Source organism: Falco rusticolus, chromosome 14 (genome assembly GCF_015220075.1).
Source record: "Falco rusticolus isolate bFalRus1 chromosome 14, bFalRus1.pri, whole genome shotgun sequence".
Classification (NCBI taxonomy): domain Eukaryota; kingdom Metazoa; phylum Chordata; class Aves; order Falconiformes; family Falconidae; genus Falco; species Falco rusticolus.
Genome location: NC_051200.1, coordinates 4,955,342 through 4,973,367, shown reverse-complemented (window position 1 = coordinate 4,973,367; position 18,026 = coordinate 4,955,342). Strand labels below are relative to the sequence as shown.

The following is an 18,026-nucleotide window of genomic DNA, read 5'->3' as shown; positions in this document are numbered from 1 at the left end:
CAGCCAGTGCATTACAATAAATTTGTCTCCCTACCTGGCAATCCTGGAAAGCCGGGAGTCCCTGGGGGCCCATACGCTCCAGGAACTATGCAGGGCAAGGTGATACCTAAAACAAAGAGACACTGAGGTTGCACACAGCCCTTTTCAGAAAGACAGGTCAGAAGAGGAACATTTAGCATTCAGATGCTTTTTACAGGATATATCGTAAAGTGGCTGTGAGTGAACTTACACACATCAGACACTGCTGACATCTCAAATATGGGATGTTAAAGAAAAGAGAAAGCATTCAGAGCCTGGTGGTTGTTTAATCTCATCCCTACTACTGGCTTACTGCATGACCAGTAAAAGGCAGCAGCTATTGCTGCGGACTACTTGTACCATGATATCCACAGCTTACACTCAGCAACTGGTCCTCCCTATCGCAGGGGCTATGCAACAGGCACTGAAAAGGCAGTCTCTGACTCAGAGAGCTTAAGGTTGAGGCTAAAAGCTTTTAAAAGTCAGTGGGAGCCAACAGGTGCTCCTGACTTTTAAAAATTGAGCATGTTTCTAAGCTGTATACAAACAGTACACTACAGTGCAGATGTAAGATAAAATGCATTACCTAGGAAATACTGACAGGTGTTTAAAAAAACCCCTATATCCCAAGAGTCTAGGCCAGAGAGATGCATGCATGGAGGGTGAAACAGCAAGGATTTTTTTTATTTCAGCCTTAATCTCCAACTCTTTCTTCTACAGTCTGTCAGACTAAGAAATAACCACATGGCTTGAAAGTTTATTAGCAGCAAACAAGACTCAGCAATTGCAAAGCTCTTTGAAAGACTTTTACTTCTCAAAAATAGGGTCTGTTTGTAATAGCAATCCCTCTTCAGTGGAAAATAAAATGCATGTGGCACTATCAGTTGCCAGCACATCAGATTTACCTGAAAGATCTCAAACACTTCCAACATGCCTCCTTGTAGGTCACTGGCGATCTGAAGTCACATTCACACTGTCACAGAAATGACCATCACAAAAACTAATTCTAGACTTTCCAACTCCAGAAACACTTCCAGTTATTTTAAGAGGAGTCTGTGCTAGAACTATAGCATTAGCTCCTACACTGTGATAGCTGGCTTAGCCTTAAACTATCATAGATATACTTTCTATAAATTAAAGTCTAAAGGATTTTAAAAGCTATTTAGTCAGAGAGATTACATACAAAAAATGACTAAATGCAACTGGGGGAAGAGAGCTGGGTTTTTTTCATTACTCTGAAAACTTCTACATGCACAGAGGAACAGCTGCCTACCTGCACTGGAGCCCAATACTTATTAATTCAAATCTGTCATCAACTACAAGGCCAATTAAGGATGAGGTAATTGGGTATCACATTGTTTCTCATTTCCTTACAAGTTTCTATACAGGATGCTTCTATTGGAGTTCCATTCCCAGACTGACAAGCCATTCAAGAGCACTACAAATTGTAACTGCTCTTAGTTCCAAGGAGGTAAGCTGGTCTAAATCAGGCATCTCTTCCAGCACAGCAATGTAAATTAAACACTTTCTTTCCGGAAAATATTATCATTTTCAGATGACTAACAAGTTTGATTGACAAAAGACACAGAGTCATACTATTTCCTGGATAAATCAGATCAAATCAGTGGATTCATATGGATAATAAATATGGGTCTTTGCTTCCAACACTGACACTGAGAGCAGGGATCTCAAAATGACCTAACCCAGCACCCAGTATGTCTCTTCTGGTGCAGAAACTCTAAAGATCCCTAAGAATGTTTTGGTTGAAACAGTGCTAAGAACTGGTTCAGCCACATTCTTTTTGGGTTCTTCTCAATAGATTTCAACTCTGTTCACAAAAGACTACGTGAAAATATTTTGATGCCTACCTCCAACCAGTGACAGAAAGTTAAGCTTTCGGTTTAGGGTCCAACCCGAAATCCAGTCAGGGCAAGCAGATTTGAGCATCCCTCTCTCCTGTTGCCAAATGTCAGAGAGTGATTCTGGTTTGACCTCCCATTTCTACCCTCTTTCATTCCACCCTCAACCCTAATTTTCATTACATCGTTATTCTGATCTGAGTGATTGATTTCATTATTCAGACTTGTGAGAAGAAAGAACAATCCTAATCCCAAATTCTAGCTAGTCAGGGCTGCTAACAGGTGTAAGTTCTAGTATAAAGAAAGAAGCAAAGCTCATGTGAAAAGCAGGATGTAGTAGGGAATGAGACGGAACATCCAGGGTGTCTAATGTACTGACATACTGGGATACTATGCAAATTCTGAAGGGAAATCAGTACATTTTCTAATTTGATGTGAGAGAACATAAGGTCAGTTCTCAATTAATTACTTTTATCTTGATGTAATGCATTCACTGATACCAAAATTTGTTTAAACATTATTATATTCATGACAACATATCTACAGGGAGTTGCAATAACACTTCCATTCCTACACAAAGCCAAAGAGTGCTCTGTTTTCATCTGTGACAGCAATTCATAGAATCACAGACTGTTTTGGGTTGGAAGGGACCTTAAAGACCATTTGGTTCCAGCCCGTGCCACAGGCAGGGACACCTTCCACCAGACCAGGTTGCCCAGAGCCCCGTCCAGCCTGGCCTTGGGCACTGCCAGGGATGGGGCACCCACAGCTGCTCTGGGCAGCCTGGGCCGGTGTCTCACCACCCTCACGGTGAGGAATTTCTTCCTAATAGCTCATCTAAATCTCCCCTCTTTCAGTTTAAAGCCATTGCCCCTTGTCCTATCACTACATGCCCTTGTGAAAGCTCCCTCCAGCTTTCCTGCAGCCCCCGTCAGGCACTGGCAGGCTGTGCAGGGTCTCCCTGGAGCCTTCTCCTCTCCAGGCTGAACCACCCCAACTCTCCCAGCCTGTCTGCACAGCAGAGCTGCTCCAGCCTCTGAGCATCTTCATGGCCCCTCCGGCCTCCCTCCGACAGGTCCGTGTCCTTCCTGTGCTGGGCCCCAGAGCTGCACGCAGCGCTGCAGGGGGCTCAGGAGAGCAGAGAGGCACAATCACCTGCCTCGACCTGCTGGCCACGCTGCTTTTGGTGCAGCCCAGGATACCGTTGGCTGGCTGGGCTGACAGCGCACATCGACAGCTCATAGTCAGTTTTTCACCCACTAATACCCCCAAGTCCTTCTCCTCAGGACAGCTCTCAATCCACTCGATCCATTGCCCAGCCTGTACCTGTGCTTGGGATTGCCCCAACCCACGTGCAGGACCTTGCACTTGGCCTTGCTGAACTTCATGAGGTTCACACAGGCCCACTGCTCAGGCCTGTCACAGTCCCTCTGGGTGGCAGCCCTGCCCTCCAGCGTGTTGTCCACCCCACACAGCTTGGTGTCACAGCAAACTTGCTGAAGGTGCACTCAGTCCCACTGTCCATGTCACCAACAACAATGTTAAACATCACTGGTCCCAGTTCCAACCCCTGAGGAACGCCACTCGTCACTGATCTCCACTTGGACATTGGGCCACTGACTGCAACTCTTAGAGTGTGGCCACCCAGCCAATTCCTTATCCACCAAGTGGTTCATCTGTCATATCCACGTCTCTCCAACCTAGAGACAAGGATGTCATGTGAGACAGTGTCAAATGCTTTGCATAAGCCCCCTTTATAGTCAGCATTAGCTTTGAGAACAGAGGTTCAAAACTAAGATACCCATGATCCATTTTATGCTTTGAATGAATATGGGCACCCGGTACCACGACTGCAACACACACACTGCCACCTGCACTTGGGTACACTTTGACAGAGCATTCTTTTGATAAAGTAAAAGTGAAATGGTAGGGACACAACATAAAAATTCCATTTCTGGTCTTCTGCAATCTTATGTGAGCCTGATGCTGAATGCTTTATAAAATAAAAAGTTGAGGTCCATCTCTAAGACATTTCCTCTACAGATACAAAACAACAAAAAATGACATTTTTCAAAAAGCAAGCATTCGGGACAGCAACTGGCATGGAAAATGACATTTAATTAATACTGTTGCATTCACATCACATGGCTTGAAGGACTGTCTTATGTGAATTTTCCAAAAACAACTCTGTACAATAGCATATGCTGTATTTTACAGTATTAGCTGGCAACAGAATACTTGAACAATGGATTTTTCATGTGAGGATAGGTGAAATGCAAATAAGACTGTTCCCTTGTGTGCTTTGCGAAATGATATAAGCAAGGCTTAGTGTAAAAATTATATAAGTGAAACTTAATGTTCCCCAGCTACTTAATACCCTACATTATCATGGTTTACACAGTAAGTTCCCAGTATCAAGGAAAATAATTATGAAACCATCATGTCAGGCATAAAAGCGAAATATGGGCAATTCCAACATTTTAGAGTAATCTCATAATACCACATAAAATCAGCCTAGCTTTTTATAAAATACCGAGTCAGACTTTTCCAAAGCAAGACCGTTTCACCCTGTTTTACTGCATGAACTTGAGCAATACTCCTCAGTGGTGTCTTTGACATGGTAACTTCAGTAGGTCACAGACTCTTTTTAAATGTCTTTCCTCATTTTCACCATAAGGTCTTTCAGTCTGGGCAGTATACGAAGTGATTATTTCTTCCACCCACCCACATTTCTTTAATATTAGATGAAACGTACTATATCAAAGGGTCTTTTAATGTATGCAAATTATTTCCTAGTTATGGAGGGAATGATGCATTCACAAGTTTTCTTACACATCTCTATGGAGGTGCAAACTAAATTAGCTAATGACTTATTCACACTTTCCCACATATTTTGACTATAGATACTCTTCTACAAAGGACCGTTCATTGTTAGCAAAGCTTTGATGTAGCATTCATAATAAACTGGCTTCTGATGTGCTCCACAGAATATCTAGTGTTCACATCATGCACAGAGCATTTTACTTTTACTTATCTTACAATGCAAATTTAATTTAGTGGATTTTGTGAGAGACAATCTACCAAACAAAGATGTAAGCATTCATAGCTATGAATTAGTAAAGCTTTTAGCATTTAGCATGTGACTTGAATTGGAAAAAAAGCTTAGGCAGACTGTTCCAGGGGGACATTAATGCTAGCTGTCTCCTCACCCCATAACAACAACCCAGCATGAACTGATGTGAGGTAACATGCCATCCGGCATGTCTGTGCAACCTTCCCAGCGCTATTCTGGCCTAGCTCTCACCGCCCGCTGGGTTTAAGATTCCTCCACCAACACCTCATACTGCAGTGGTCTTACCACCAGGGTTTCTGAACTCAGAACATCAGTTTAGCAGTGCAGAAACCTAGGCAACAATGCACCTTTTCAAAATAAGAGCAGACTCAGCAACACCTACCTGGAGGGCCTGGAAGACCTGCTTGTCCTGGAAACCCATCCATTCCTGGGTCACCTGGTGGTCCACGAACTCCACTAGGACCTGGATATCCAACGCCAGGAGAACCAGTTTCTCCACGATGGCCCTTGGAGCCAGGCAATCCTGGCAGTCCTTTTTCACCTGGGAAACCTAGCCCACCATCACCCTGCGCACAGCAAAGACAATCACAGCTGAAAATAAGAGAGATGTAGAAAGAATATACACCACTAATATTTTAACAAGTGTGTAAGAGTTTGGTCAGTTCTGTGCAAGGTTCAGACGAGCGTGGGAAGGTACACGGAAACCACTATAAGTTTTCCTGCATTTTGAAATAATGATGGATAAGTCAGTGACTATTACAAATAATATTTCATGCTATATTTGCCAAAATGTAAACATTATATAGGCTGAAAGTCATTCACTTTCTTTTTAATTCAAAAAGCCTGGTGTGATTTTGCTATTCCAAGATCTGACTCATAATTATGCCTACAATGTCTTTTATCTTTTAGGACACAACATAAAACAGCATTAGGGTCTACCCAGCTACTGGAAGTTTATCTTTTGACTGGGTAGCCAGAGGCATGATGAGTGCCAATTATTAATCCTGACCAAGACAAATTTGTGCTCAGGGACTATGAGCTTTTTATATATTTGGAGGCTTACTACAGGGCGAATGAGGAGTAGTAAGCCAGTCCTTTCTATTAGCTCTGCTCCTTATTCCAGTTCTGAAGCACTGCTGCTCAGTTCATCTGAACTTACTGGAGGGCCTGGTGGGCCAGGCAAGCCTGGAAGTCCATCCCTGCCAGGGGTTCCTGGGATGCCTGAAGGTCCTCTGGGTGCTGTCGCACCACGGTCCCCACGAGCACCTCTGCCTGTTGCAAAGGACGAATCCCCTTTTTCTCCCTTAGGGCCTGGAAAACCTTGCTGACCAGCCAAAGCCTACAGACCAAAAGATAAAAACCCAGGAATATGAACATGCAGAGAAAAGGCTTTGCTTCTTAAAAATGTCATATGAGGAATGGACACAACGTCTGGAGCTAGAAAGAATCTCCAAAAGGTTTCCTATAGTATACATTACACTAGGAAAAAAAAAAAAAAAAGAAAAAAAAGAAGAGGAGGTTTGATTATTTCCAAATGTTTCTATCAAGTCACTACAGCTTTACAGTGGCAAGCCAAGCCCTGGTATATAAAATTATGGTGACAGCAATCTTAGATGGCAGCTGGGAACATGACATCACTCATGGTATAACAGTGCCCAGGTATTGAATCTTCTTCCCTATTACCTGGTGTGCTGCATTTACTGACACTGATAAAGATACTCGGAAGACAAAAGACCTGCATCTCTACGGACTACAATTTTCAAAAGTAAATACTGCCAATGAGCAATGCTCAGCACTTTGGAAAATCCTGTTTGTTATAGTTGCTGTTTCATAAAAAAAACAGCTCAACTCTCACTAATGTATTTAGCATGCAGCAGTTGAGAAGGAGACTGTACCTAAGGCATACAGGTTTTATAGCTATGAGCGATGATGTGGAAAGATGTCACCATTCAATTTTTCAGATTTTCTCTCCATGCAGATGTCTATCTGCTCCCCCAGCCACCCCTCACTTTAGAAGAGCCTTGGGTTTAATCCATGTACGCCTATGGCCAAGAAGCCCTGGCATGAATATTTTTTAACTGTTTTTCACTTCACTGCTAAATGTGCAGTTCTCAGAACTTAAGAACCATTTATTTTCCCATTTTTTATAGGTGATAATTTCTCTACTTTCAGCTTCTTTCCACAGATCAGTTTCTGGATTGGTTTTTTTTTGGTTTTGGTTTTTTTTTTTAATCCAAAAGGTAGAAGAAAATATGCAAAAAATGTATTCTGCTTTCACTACAATCAACATCAGCAATTGCACACGGGCACTTTTTCTCCTTTAATTAATGACAACCAATATAAACTCTTCCTGCCTTACCGGAGGGCCTCGCAGTCCTGGTGCACCCACAGTGCCTGGGTCTCCACCAACGCCCTTAATCCCAGGCACACCAGGGCTTCCCGACGGACCTGGTGGACCTGAGATGCCTTTTAGACCAGCTCTTGTAACTCCTCCATCACAAGCACAATCACCTGCCTCTCCTGGAAAACACAGTCAACACTCAAAACCAGATGGCTTTAGGAGAGTTTTAGGACAGAAGTCCTGTGATTTTTTAAAGAGATAGTTATACGTCAGAGCAAGCAAATCCATACTCCCACTCACAGTAGGTTACAATGACCCTCAGCTGGATATCTTTGTATCTCCCTGAATCATAACTGGCCATGGATCCAAACAACCACAAAGCACAGTGATGTCTGCATCATCATGGCTTTTGCTGCTGGTTCTGTCACACACTAAGACCCAAATTCTCACCATTTTTATCAGAGAGAAGAATAAAATTAAGTTCCTCTGTCATTTCCAGCCTATACTGCAAGAAGCAGTGAACAAGATTTTATGTCTAAGTCTCATTATTATGGCTTTAAAGTATAACTTACTTAGCCAACTTTCTGCCTATGAGATGTTTATCTGCCTATTTGCCTGAGCAGAGTAGGAAGTAGGAAATAGGATTTTGCTGGCAGTGCTGTGCACAACTCTCTCTAAATTGTAAAGGCTGTTGGCTCCTTTAATCCATCTCAGCCTCCCATGATCTGGCATAAAGACACTTCGACCTCATCTCTGAGGATATTAACCACATGTAAGTATCTTTCTGAGGCCCAATGACTGCTAAAATGCTCTCCTAAAACAGAAGTTAGTTACCTTTGTACCCCTTTGGACCCAAAGCTCCTGGCAGCCCTCTTTGACCAGGCTCCCCTGGGGCCCCAGTCCTTCCATTCAGGATTGTGTCCGGGGGGAACGAAGGGCCTATATGTGAAAAGACAGCAAGCAAAAGCCATGAGAAGGCTAGATTTCCAGCTCATCAATTATTCACTACTTCAGTTATGCAACAGACAGAAACGGCACCAGATTAAACTGCAGCTGTGGAAGCTCCACAAGGAGATGGAACTCAGTTGGTATCACAGGCTGCAGTCCTCTGCCAGATGTTTGGTTCTAGCTTATTTCATACAGAAACATGTGTTCATACAGGACAGCAAAAGCTCTCACATGTGGATGCAGCAGAGTTTCTTTCCTCTCCTGCTCTACCTCTGCACTTTTTCGAAGACTTAGGAGTTGGCCGAAGAACCAGCCAAGCTGTGAACAGGTTGTATAAAGAAGGGCAAATGACTTGGGTCATGGCAGATACGTCTTTACAGCTCCAGGAGAAGCTGAGATAGAAGCTGAAGGGGCAAATCAATGTATTGGTGACTGTGATGACTGGCTATTGCTCTCTTCGTTGACACAGAAGCTATCATTCACGAGCAGTGTCACTGCTGCTGCTGGCATGGTAGAGTCATGCCCAGAGTTACCTGCCTCCTGTGTAGCTTCTTCTCATTAAGTTGCTGCAGCTTGACTAAATGGCAAAAAAGGTTAAGGGGACCTTCCCTGTCCCTCACTTTATAAATGCAGGATTATTTTCTGCATCTCTATATGCTGAAGAGAATGAAACATGAGCTGACAGAAACAGCAGTGGAAAGTGATCTAACATAACCTAAAACGAGTGTGTCCAAAAAACCCTTCCCCTCAGTGACAACAGTAAGTCTGACGTTACATGGAAACAAACTGCAACCATCAGCTGAAAACAGTTACAAGAGCTTTACAGACTCTGCAGAAAAATGAGCTGGATTTGACTAGCAAACAGTTATTGATAAGAGAGCACTTATTTCTTCCTCACAGAAAATCATTGCATCAGACCACGCTCATTGGCTCCATCACTGGAGTATGTCCTGTTTTAAAAGCTTGGCTCTCAAAAATAAAACAGGTTGTTTGAACTCGGCTTATGGCAGAACAGCAAAATACAAGGTTTGTGTACAATCAACTCTCTTAATGTAATACTCAATTTCTGAGGAAAACAATGCATAATTAATCCAATCAGGGCACCCATACAAATAAACATGTAGAAATAAAATCACATTTCCTTAGGTCTGAAAACTGTCTCTTCAGGCATGCTATCTGGCTCCTGGTACCTCAAAATACTGACAAGACTAGACATTTACTCCAGGTGCTCATAAAATCGTGGTCTATTCTTCATCTAAGCCAGCAGAAAACTAGCCTAGAACCTCAAAGTCCTCAAAGTGTTGTAAATGGTGTCTACACAACCTTGTGCTTCAGTCTCTCAGGCTACCACTCCAACAACAATTAGCTGTATTTTCTTACTTCAGAGGCATGTCTGCTGATAAATACATATAAGATTGTGAGTTACAGACACAATGAAGTGTCAATCAAACATTTAAGATTTACAGATGAATAATCCTCACTGGCACAGAAATAAATATATACATGCTTATTGGTCTTTTTTCATTCTGAATCCAATATAAAAATAGATGTTAAAAATATACATACGTGGTGAACCAGGCAATCCTGGTGCTCCTGCCAGACCTGGTAAACCAGCTCTGCCAGGAGTGCCTGGGAATCCAATTGTTGCTCTTCCTGGTTCTCCCACTTCACCCTTCACACCTGGAACACCTGGAGACCCTCCAAGGCCCATTCCATCTAGACAACAGTGACACAATGAGCAGCTCTGCAGCAGCAAACACATTCTAGTATTTTTAATGTTATGAAAATTACTGCTGTGCCCTGAACTGCAACCAGGTTAGCAGTTTGTATTTGCACACAAAGGAAAACTTACTAATGGGAGGCACCAACTGGCTCCCATTTACACACGCCTTTGGTCATCCAAAAAACTTCAAAGGGCTGCATTTCAGTCCCACTGATCAGTTAGACAATTAACTATATAAGTCTGTGGTTTATTTATTTCCTTTGAGTGAGATAATTTCCTTAGTACCTAGTCTCTAGATCATGGCAGTCCAGGACTTCACAGATGACGTTCAAGTGAAACAGAAACTTTCAAGTGAGAACTTTGATGGGATGAATGGGTTCCACCTACAGTGGGTTTATCTAGTCAATCCGTTAGCTCTCTATTGCAAATATGAAAAGTCATTAAAAAAATAATTTGCTATGATTTAAAAAGTAGGAAAGGTTCTGCCAATCAACCAATTCAAAATGGAAATCATCCAACCAACCTCCTGTGTACACGGCTACACCAAATATTCACACCTGAAGACTTGGCTGGGCAGTAATAATTGTGGGATTAATTCTGCTCCCACCCAGGTCAACCTGTTTGGTTTCCCTGTGTGTCATCCCTGACCCTGCATCTCATACAGCGGTCTGCAAATCAGCCAGCTGGAGATCAGGTCCGGGAGAGGCTTGCTCCAATACCTTCACCATCTCCAGGCCACTACCCAGAGCAACAAACACAGAAAACAGCCTGCTAAGTGCAGTGCGAGCAGCTGCTTTACCTCTCTCCAGGCCTGGAAACCCTGGAGCTCCTGGAAGGCCTGGTAAACCCCCGATCCCTTCATCTCCTGGAGGACCAGGTATTCCTGGGTTTCCAGGGTCACCTGGGGCACCTATTAGACAAATACAGGAAAACAAGGGGGGAAATCTATGTGAATTTCTGCTGAAAGATTCTGTTCAGTCAACTACCCTGGTGGCCAGTTATCTCATTGACAACAAAGGTTGCAAAGCCGTTAAGAGTAAACCTGTTAGTCAACATTAAAAATAATGGGAAAAATTCCTCCTGACCTGTCAAGAGGTTGTTTCAAACTTGACTGCACGTGAAGGAGGAAAAATAGGCAAAATCACACAATTTGTCCCCTTACCTTCACAGCTTCAGAGACTGTTCCCATCCAGGTCCCATTCAGCTGTGGTGTTAACGGAGTTCATTTTCTCAACAATATTCTTACCACATTGAATGACAAACAATAGCAGAACAACATTCAGAGTACCCATTTCCAAGAAACCCAAAGAAGCCATTTTTCCTCAGTACACTGAAGACAGACACACAGGTAGACACCAGCACTTCCCCGTGCTCACACAGTCAGCCTCCCAGGCACTAAATTCCACTCTGCTTTGAAACATATCATTCTGCAATGAGGGTATGAAAGGTTTATTGCAAACTCTAAAGTTATAAAGTTATATGGGATGACCAAAAGTATCTGTATGCTATCAATACAGAAATTAAAGGAAAAATAACAAGGGATGGGTTAGACCTAATACACAATGTGGAAAAGTGGTAAAATATAGTAAGAAGGGAAGCTGGATCAGAAAAAGTGCTTTAGACGAGTTCCAAAACAAAATGGAAATGTGTACCTGAAATGACTACACCTTCCCTGTCAATAACAATAGGAGGGCCTGGGGGACCGACGTCACCTAATTCACCCTGTAGAAGAAAACAGATTCACGCCACATTCAGATGGGTGATGGAGGGCAAGACTGCTTGTCAGGAAACAGACTGTATTATGGTAGCAATGCCTGCGGTCATTCACTGACTAACCATCATTCTTTCTCTTGGTGAAGAATTCACTTTGCTCTTCTGCTACTGCCTGATGAAACTGATGGCTGCTTCAGATAAAGTGTTTGCTGCTATCCAACTGTCCTCTGAAGGCATCCCGTTACCTCAGCGGGAAGCACAGACACATATATACCATGTCTGCTGCAGATGTTATCATGTCAGCATATTGACCAATATCAAGTAAATATTCTTTGTTCACCTTGTGGTAAAAGTGAAAGGGCTGCTATGAACATACCCACCTTTAAAAGCGTTCATCGCTGCAGCTATCTGTTGCCTTGGAATTCTGAACTTCCAGTAATAGGAACTTCCAGGAAAATGGATTCCTCCATAAAATCACCCAAGTAGAACAAGCAAGTTGTGACAAACTGCAGAATCACTCCTTCCTCTCACTCTAACACAGGATCAAATTCCCTTTGAAATAGGAAGTGCAATACCTGACCGTTGTCCAAACTGCCATCACACTCAAAGTATAAACACCATGCAGAGAGCCAAGGCAGCGCACGCTTTGTTGCTTTTTCCAGTAATACTCCTCTGTGCATAAACCTGTACTACTACTTCTCCCATGTGCTCTGCACAAAAATGCCCTGCATTACTCGCATTTCACACCTGCCAACCATATAACAATCTTGGTGGTGGATAAGCGTTTTTCACAGCAAACTATTACCCAACCATTTCCCACTCAGTTTCCTGATGCCTGGCTGCCCAAGTTGTGATATACCCAGAAAACGTCTGCTGCGCATTGCCCATTTCCAGTATGAGAAATCGAACACATTCTTTTCAGGCTTGTCAATATTTGTAGATCTGTCACCTAAGACTTCTGATAGCCTTGGTAACCATCTTAACATCCACTTCCATCTAATCTTGTCCCAGTTGTCCAGTAACTATGGCATTGGTGCAAGGATAAAAGAGACCAGAGAGACTACACCTACAGTTCTAAGTTAGATGAATGAACATTGTAAAGGTATTAAAATAGGTGACTGTTCATAGTTCAGCGACCATTCATTTTTACCCCTAACAATAAAGTAAATGACGAACTGAAACACTGAATTATAGTGATGCAGAGGTAAATAAGGGACCTGATTGGGGAAATGCTAAGTATTTACGCAAATATCTTTAAAAAACCAATGCTTAAGTATTTTGATGTGAGAAGTTACCTTCATGCCTTCGACTCCATCCAGTCCTGGATAGCCTGGAATACCCGGATGACCCTGCAAAGTCACACAAGGGCACATTGTTACACAGTGAGACAATAAGACAGTGGCGTTATTTGTTAGCTGAGACATCTGCAGTGCCTGGACCTGAATCACAAACCAAATTCATTTTCCTACCAAACATTTGCAGAAGAAATAGAGAAAACTGATAGCATCAATTTCTCAGCGCTCACAAAATACCAGAGATCCTTCAGGCCTCCTTGTGCTGTAAAGATGGTGAGAACTTGTGAGCAGGCATGAGGGTAACCAAATCAGGAGGACACCTTGAAGTTCTCACTGAACTGTAGAAATGCTTGTGGAGTGAGGAGTCTAGAACATTATCTTCCTTGTCCTCCACACGTTCCCCTCCAACAAATTACTGGCACCAAAGCATGTAAAGTGACACTGGGAGATCCAGCTGTGCAGCTATCCATTTCCTGGCAGCATTCACAGGGACACCAAAATTCCCTGTCTGGGTGTGTGACTGGAAATCTACACAGAAGTGATCTTCTGTTCTCTATTGGGTAACATATTCCACCTGGCCCAGTATGGATTGCAAACCCACTGCCACTGCAGACAAAATGGGATATTCCAAGAGCTCTGGAGCAGGGAGCCTTAACTTTAAACCTTGCCCATGATTCTGAAGTCTTGGACAGTTGTAGACCCTAATATAGCCCATACACAGTATTGCTGAGAAACTTGCCCTTTAGGGCTTGTTTTTAATCGTATAATGTTAACAAACCAATAAGAATTAGATTATATTGGATATACCATCACCTTCAGTATATCTTGAAAAGGACACACATAAAACAAAATACACAAGAAAGTGACTGAATTCTAGGCTGAAAAATGAAAATTGTATTTCTGAAAGTTGCTTTCTCAAACAATTTCCACTGCTGAATCTGCAAGTGGAAGTGCTTTAACACATTTTCAGTCCCTTGATCATCTGGTCATTTCCACCCCAAAAGGAGAAAAGTAGGAGAGTTGATCGTTCTAGGAGGGAATGTGCAATTTCCAATCTGTGGAGGTGGTCCTCTGAGCAGGTAGGGGTAACCAGAGAGACAACTAAAGGGATCTAGAATTTTACATGGACTTTCCAGTTAGCTCTCACTAGTTCAATAAGGCAGGTGCATTCATCTATCAGTGAACTTGGAGCCACTAGATAAGGAAGTCAGTAGATCCTAAGAAGTTCAATGGCTTCTGTAATTGTAAGTTCAGTAGAAAATGAAATAAACTTCACCTTTCTCCCTGGGATCCCATCAGATCCATCCAGCCCCAGAAGACCCTAGGAACAGCAAAAAAACATTAACTTTCAGACGCTCCATCTCAGTCTGTTTGTCTTCTATCAGGCTCCAAATATCTCAGCAGGAGAGTGAAAAGATAAAACTTTCAAAAGGAGAAGCTACCACTGATTTTCCACATCTCCCAAATAATAACTATCATCATTGAAAGAATTCAGCCAAATAACAGATAAAAGAAGTCTCATCTTCTTTAGCCTTTGTCTTTCTCATCAGTGGTTCAAGTTAAATAAGTCATAGTGTCTCAGCTTACTAGGAAGTTAGGTAGGTACTTTGTAATTATAAAGACATGAAACAATGCAATCAAGACTTTTTGCCTTGACAATGTATTCTGCACATGCAGAACAGAATGTCTTGGTCTTCCTGCTGTGTATAACCACACCTACAAGATCATCATGGTTTGAAGAATCTATGGCTGGCACGTGATGGAGCATGCTGTTAACTCCCACATCCACTGACCAATTAGACCAACGTCTATTGCCTGCTTGCCCATTGCTTCCCCAAATATTTATCTGTGTTCTCTCATGGCTGGTTCTGGCACTGGTTAAGGGCTCCTTAAAGCCCCTGTAAGGCCTCTTTATTATCTTCATTATGACCTCCTGCAAGCTTCCTTTTCTGTGAAGTTTTCAAAATATGGAAAAACACAGGCCCAGCATTATCAAGACCTCCACTAAATACTTCCGTATTATTTTCTTGGACTGCCTTGTCTGCATACACCTTTCATCTCACCTTTAAGCTGAGACTTTACTGAGATAAGAACCATCTGTCCATTCTGTTGGTGTATGGTGCTGGCTACTGTGGGATCCAGTCCCATGTCTGAGACTCCTACATGCTTTGGGAATGCTTCTGTTGATGAAAGGTCCACTTCATGTGTTTGGGAACAGGCATTTAAGGACTTTGTAAAGTTACGTACCCTGCCACCTGGTAAGCCAGGCACACCTTTTTCTCCTTTTTCTCCAGCACCTCCAAAGCCCTGAGGAAAAATGTCAGCATTAAATCTGTGATCTGTTTGGAATTGAATAGCACAGCCCTAAGACAAAATAAGCACAAACCCATCTATTAATATAAACGGTACAACCGAGAGACAAGGGGAACTGACTGTTTCTGCTGAGACCCTTTTCCCCAAGAAAGCAAACCTGTATCAACTAGACCTGGCAGCACATGCCGTACATCACCTTCTCCATTCCCCATGACTACCATCCATTTAAACCGTGGCACAACTCCCAGTAACAAATGCAAGTAACCCTATGCTATAAACAGCAAAGTCCTGCCACTGCTACTCTGTATGTTATTCTACATTTCAAAATTATTTCAAATCTCATTTCTTAACAGCAGCAGCTCAAGGGAGAGTACACTTTTTTTATTTCTAAAGCCTAAGAATGACACAAAACTAGAATTTTCACGCTCAACATTTGGAAATATTTGGTGGTTTTCCCAGTCAGCAAGAAGTATCAAATCCAGAGACAGAACACCAGGATTTAATTCCAGCGAGAGTTACAGTAGTTAAGCAATTTTCAGGCTTCAGTCTTGAAATATCTTATGGTTGTGGTTAAGTTCACACATATGTTCAATCCCACCAGCTTCAATGGGCCTCTTGTGATGCATAAAGCTAAACATGCACATAATGGAACATGTCCAGAAAGGCTAATAACAAACCGTGCTTCATGTACAGGTTTTTCTTGCACGTCTTTCTACTAAGAACATCTGTACATTGAAGAAGCTGGCAAACAATTTATCTTATTAGTCAGAAGTTCCACAAAATATTTATTCCCTAAAATTATAAAAATAACATGTGTTTACAAAGGGTTATAAGCTGGGAAATAGTTCTCTGGAATCCAGGAATAAATTGTTGTCCTTGATTCATACAGAGAAGATGCTACACATTCCTGAGTTTATGAGCACTAATGTTAAACAGCCCATTTTAAAACTGGCTATATAGAGACAGACAGAAAGATCTGCATGTGCTTTACAACTTTAAAGCAAAATAACAAAAAAAAAAAAAATGATTAAACATAGTTAAAAGGAAAAAAAAAAACCCAAGGGATTTTTTAAAAATATGTCTAGCTGTCTGTGGGACATCAAGAAACATTGCCATCAAGTGGCCATGCAAGGGGTACGTCTGCTTGAAGGCATCCTGGGCAAACCGCAGTTCCAGGCACTGAAATGATGGCTGCTTTGTAAACCTCTGTAGTAGGACAGCGTTCTCTTCTCTACAAAATCCATTCAGATTACAGTTACACTCTTCAAAAAGTCTTGTGGATGTTTTTATCAGATTTTCAAAGTGTTTTCTAGAAATTCCTGTAGAGACCTTGTGAGCTATTCCGAGTGTGTTGAACCATCTAACTCATTAGGCCCACATTAAAAACTCTCCTCTGCCCTTACCGGTATGCCAGGCAATCCTTTGGCTCCAGGGAATCCTTGGGGGCCTGGCTCACCCTGACAAGGGGAAGAGATAAACACAATAAATCATTGTGCCTGTGAAAGCAAGACTTTTCCCAATCTACCCATCATGCTTCTGACTCCTAAAATAAGGCCTTGTAATTTGTCAGCAAGTATACTTGATTTGTGTCATCACGTGCCAGATATAGTGTCTCTCAGCACAGTGCCAGTGCATGCAACAGATTGTGACCACTTCCCATGGCTTCAAATCCCACCACCTGGGAACTGCTGTTCTACTGCCCTCCATTGCTAGAAGTCAAACTAGAAGCATTTCATATCTTCAGGGAATTGGAGCATGCACAGTACTTCATGGAAAGCAGCAAACACATGATGAGATATCATAATGTCTTCACAATCCCGCTTACAAATTCAAGAGTGAGCCAAAAGGAATGGTGTTTGTTTGAATCTCACCTCCCACTAATACAACTCCACCAAGTAAGACTGTATGTCTCATGACTTATGCAGGGGCTTAGGCAAGCTCAGACTGGGCTCCCAAACCAGCCTGTATAGGTCCCGGATTAATTCAGTATGCCTAAATTTCAGATGTGTAGGGAATCTTTAACTCAAGATCCATACAGCTTTCATAAAAACACTGATGAGTATGTGTCTCAGTAAATGCCAGGATAACAAAGTAAAGGAGACAAATCCAATTATTTCAGAGTAGTGTGCATCGTAGCCAAAGGAAAAGAACTGGAGCTTTTTATTTATTTTTCTAAATGGATTTGGGTTTTTTGCTTCAGTTGACACAATTTCATAGGTCCAACAGAAATGAACTACAGTTCATTTATTTTTAGGATTAATGATGAAAACCTTTAAAAAGCTTTCAGATTTCTCCTTCTGAGAGTATGCATTCTCCAGTGGTCCACAATGCTTGGAACCAAGAATATTTTCATTCAATAGCCATCTGGCAGATTAAACCAGTTCAGAAAATCATTTTGATTTGGAAATACAACAGCTCTCACTGTCCAGTGATTTCATTCAGCCCTGAATGAAGGAGCATGGGGAGGGGGTGGGTTTGTAGACTGAATTTACAGACCTTTTCTCCTTGCTTCCCTTTTGGAAATCCCATGAATTCCAGTATTCCAGTGGATGGTGGGGGACCTGGAGGGCCTGGCAGCCCAACATCACCCTATTGGCAGAAGAGGAAGCCATTAACATAGGCAGAACATGTATGATATCCTAAGAAAATGGCTTGTGAATCAGAAAAGAGCCACTCTAATTATATCCCACATACATAATATCTGTGTGCCTGAATGCTGGCGCAGGACTTCAGTTATGGAAGT

General features: G+C 42.3%; 1 protein-coding gene across 2 annotated transcripts in view; it reads right to left on the bottom strand.

Moving 5' to 3' along the window:
• Positions 1-18,026, bottom strand: part of COL4A6 (collagen type IV alpha 6 chain) — a 141,106-nt gene that overhangs the window by 21,385 nt on the left and 101,695 nt on the right. For both annotated transcript variants that reach the window (XM_037407924.1, XM_037407925.1), the window contains exons 12-24: positions 17,780-17,872; positions 16,687-16,740; positions 15,218-15,277; positions 14,247-14,291; positions 12,971-13,024; positions 11,615-11,684; positions 10,762-10,872; positions 9,806-9,955; positions 8,126-8,230; positions 7,310-7,470; positions 6,110-6,289; positions 5,333-5,516; positions 35-106 (exon numbers count right to left, since the gene is read on the bottom strand). In XM_037407924.1, coding sequence (XP_037263821.1) covers positions 35-106; positions 5,333-5,516; positions 6,110-6,289; positions 7,310-7,470; positions 8,126-8,230; positions 9,806-9,955; positions 10,762-10,872; positions 11,615-11,684; positions 12,971-13,024; positions 14,247-14,291; positions 15,218-15,277; positions 16,687-16,740; positions 17,780-17,872 — 1,339 coding nt within the window. The remainder of the gene's footprint in view (positions 1-34; positions 107-5,332; positions 5,517-6,109; positions 6,290-7,309; positions 7,471-8,125; positions 8,231-9,805; positions 9,956-10,761; positions 10,873-11,614; positions 11,685-12,970; positions 13,025-14,246; positions 14,292-15,217; positions 15,278-16,686; positions 16,741-17,779; positions 17,873-18,026) is intronic.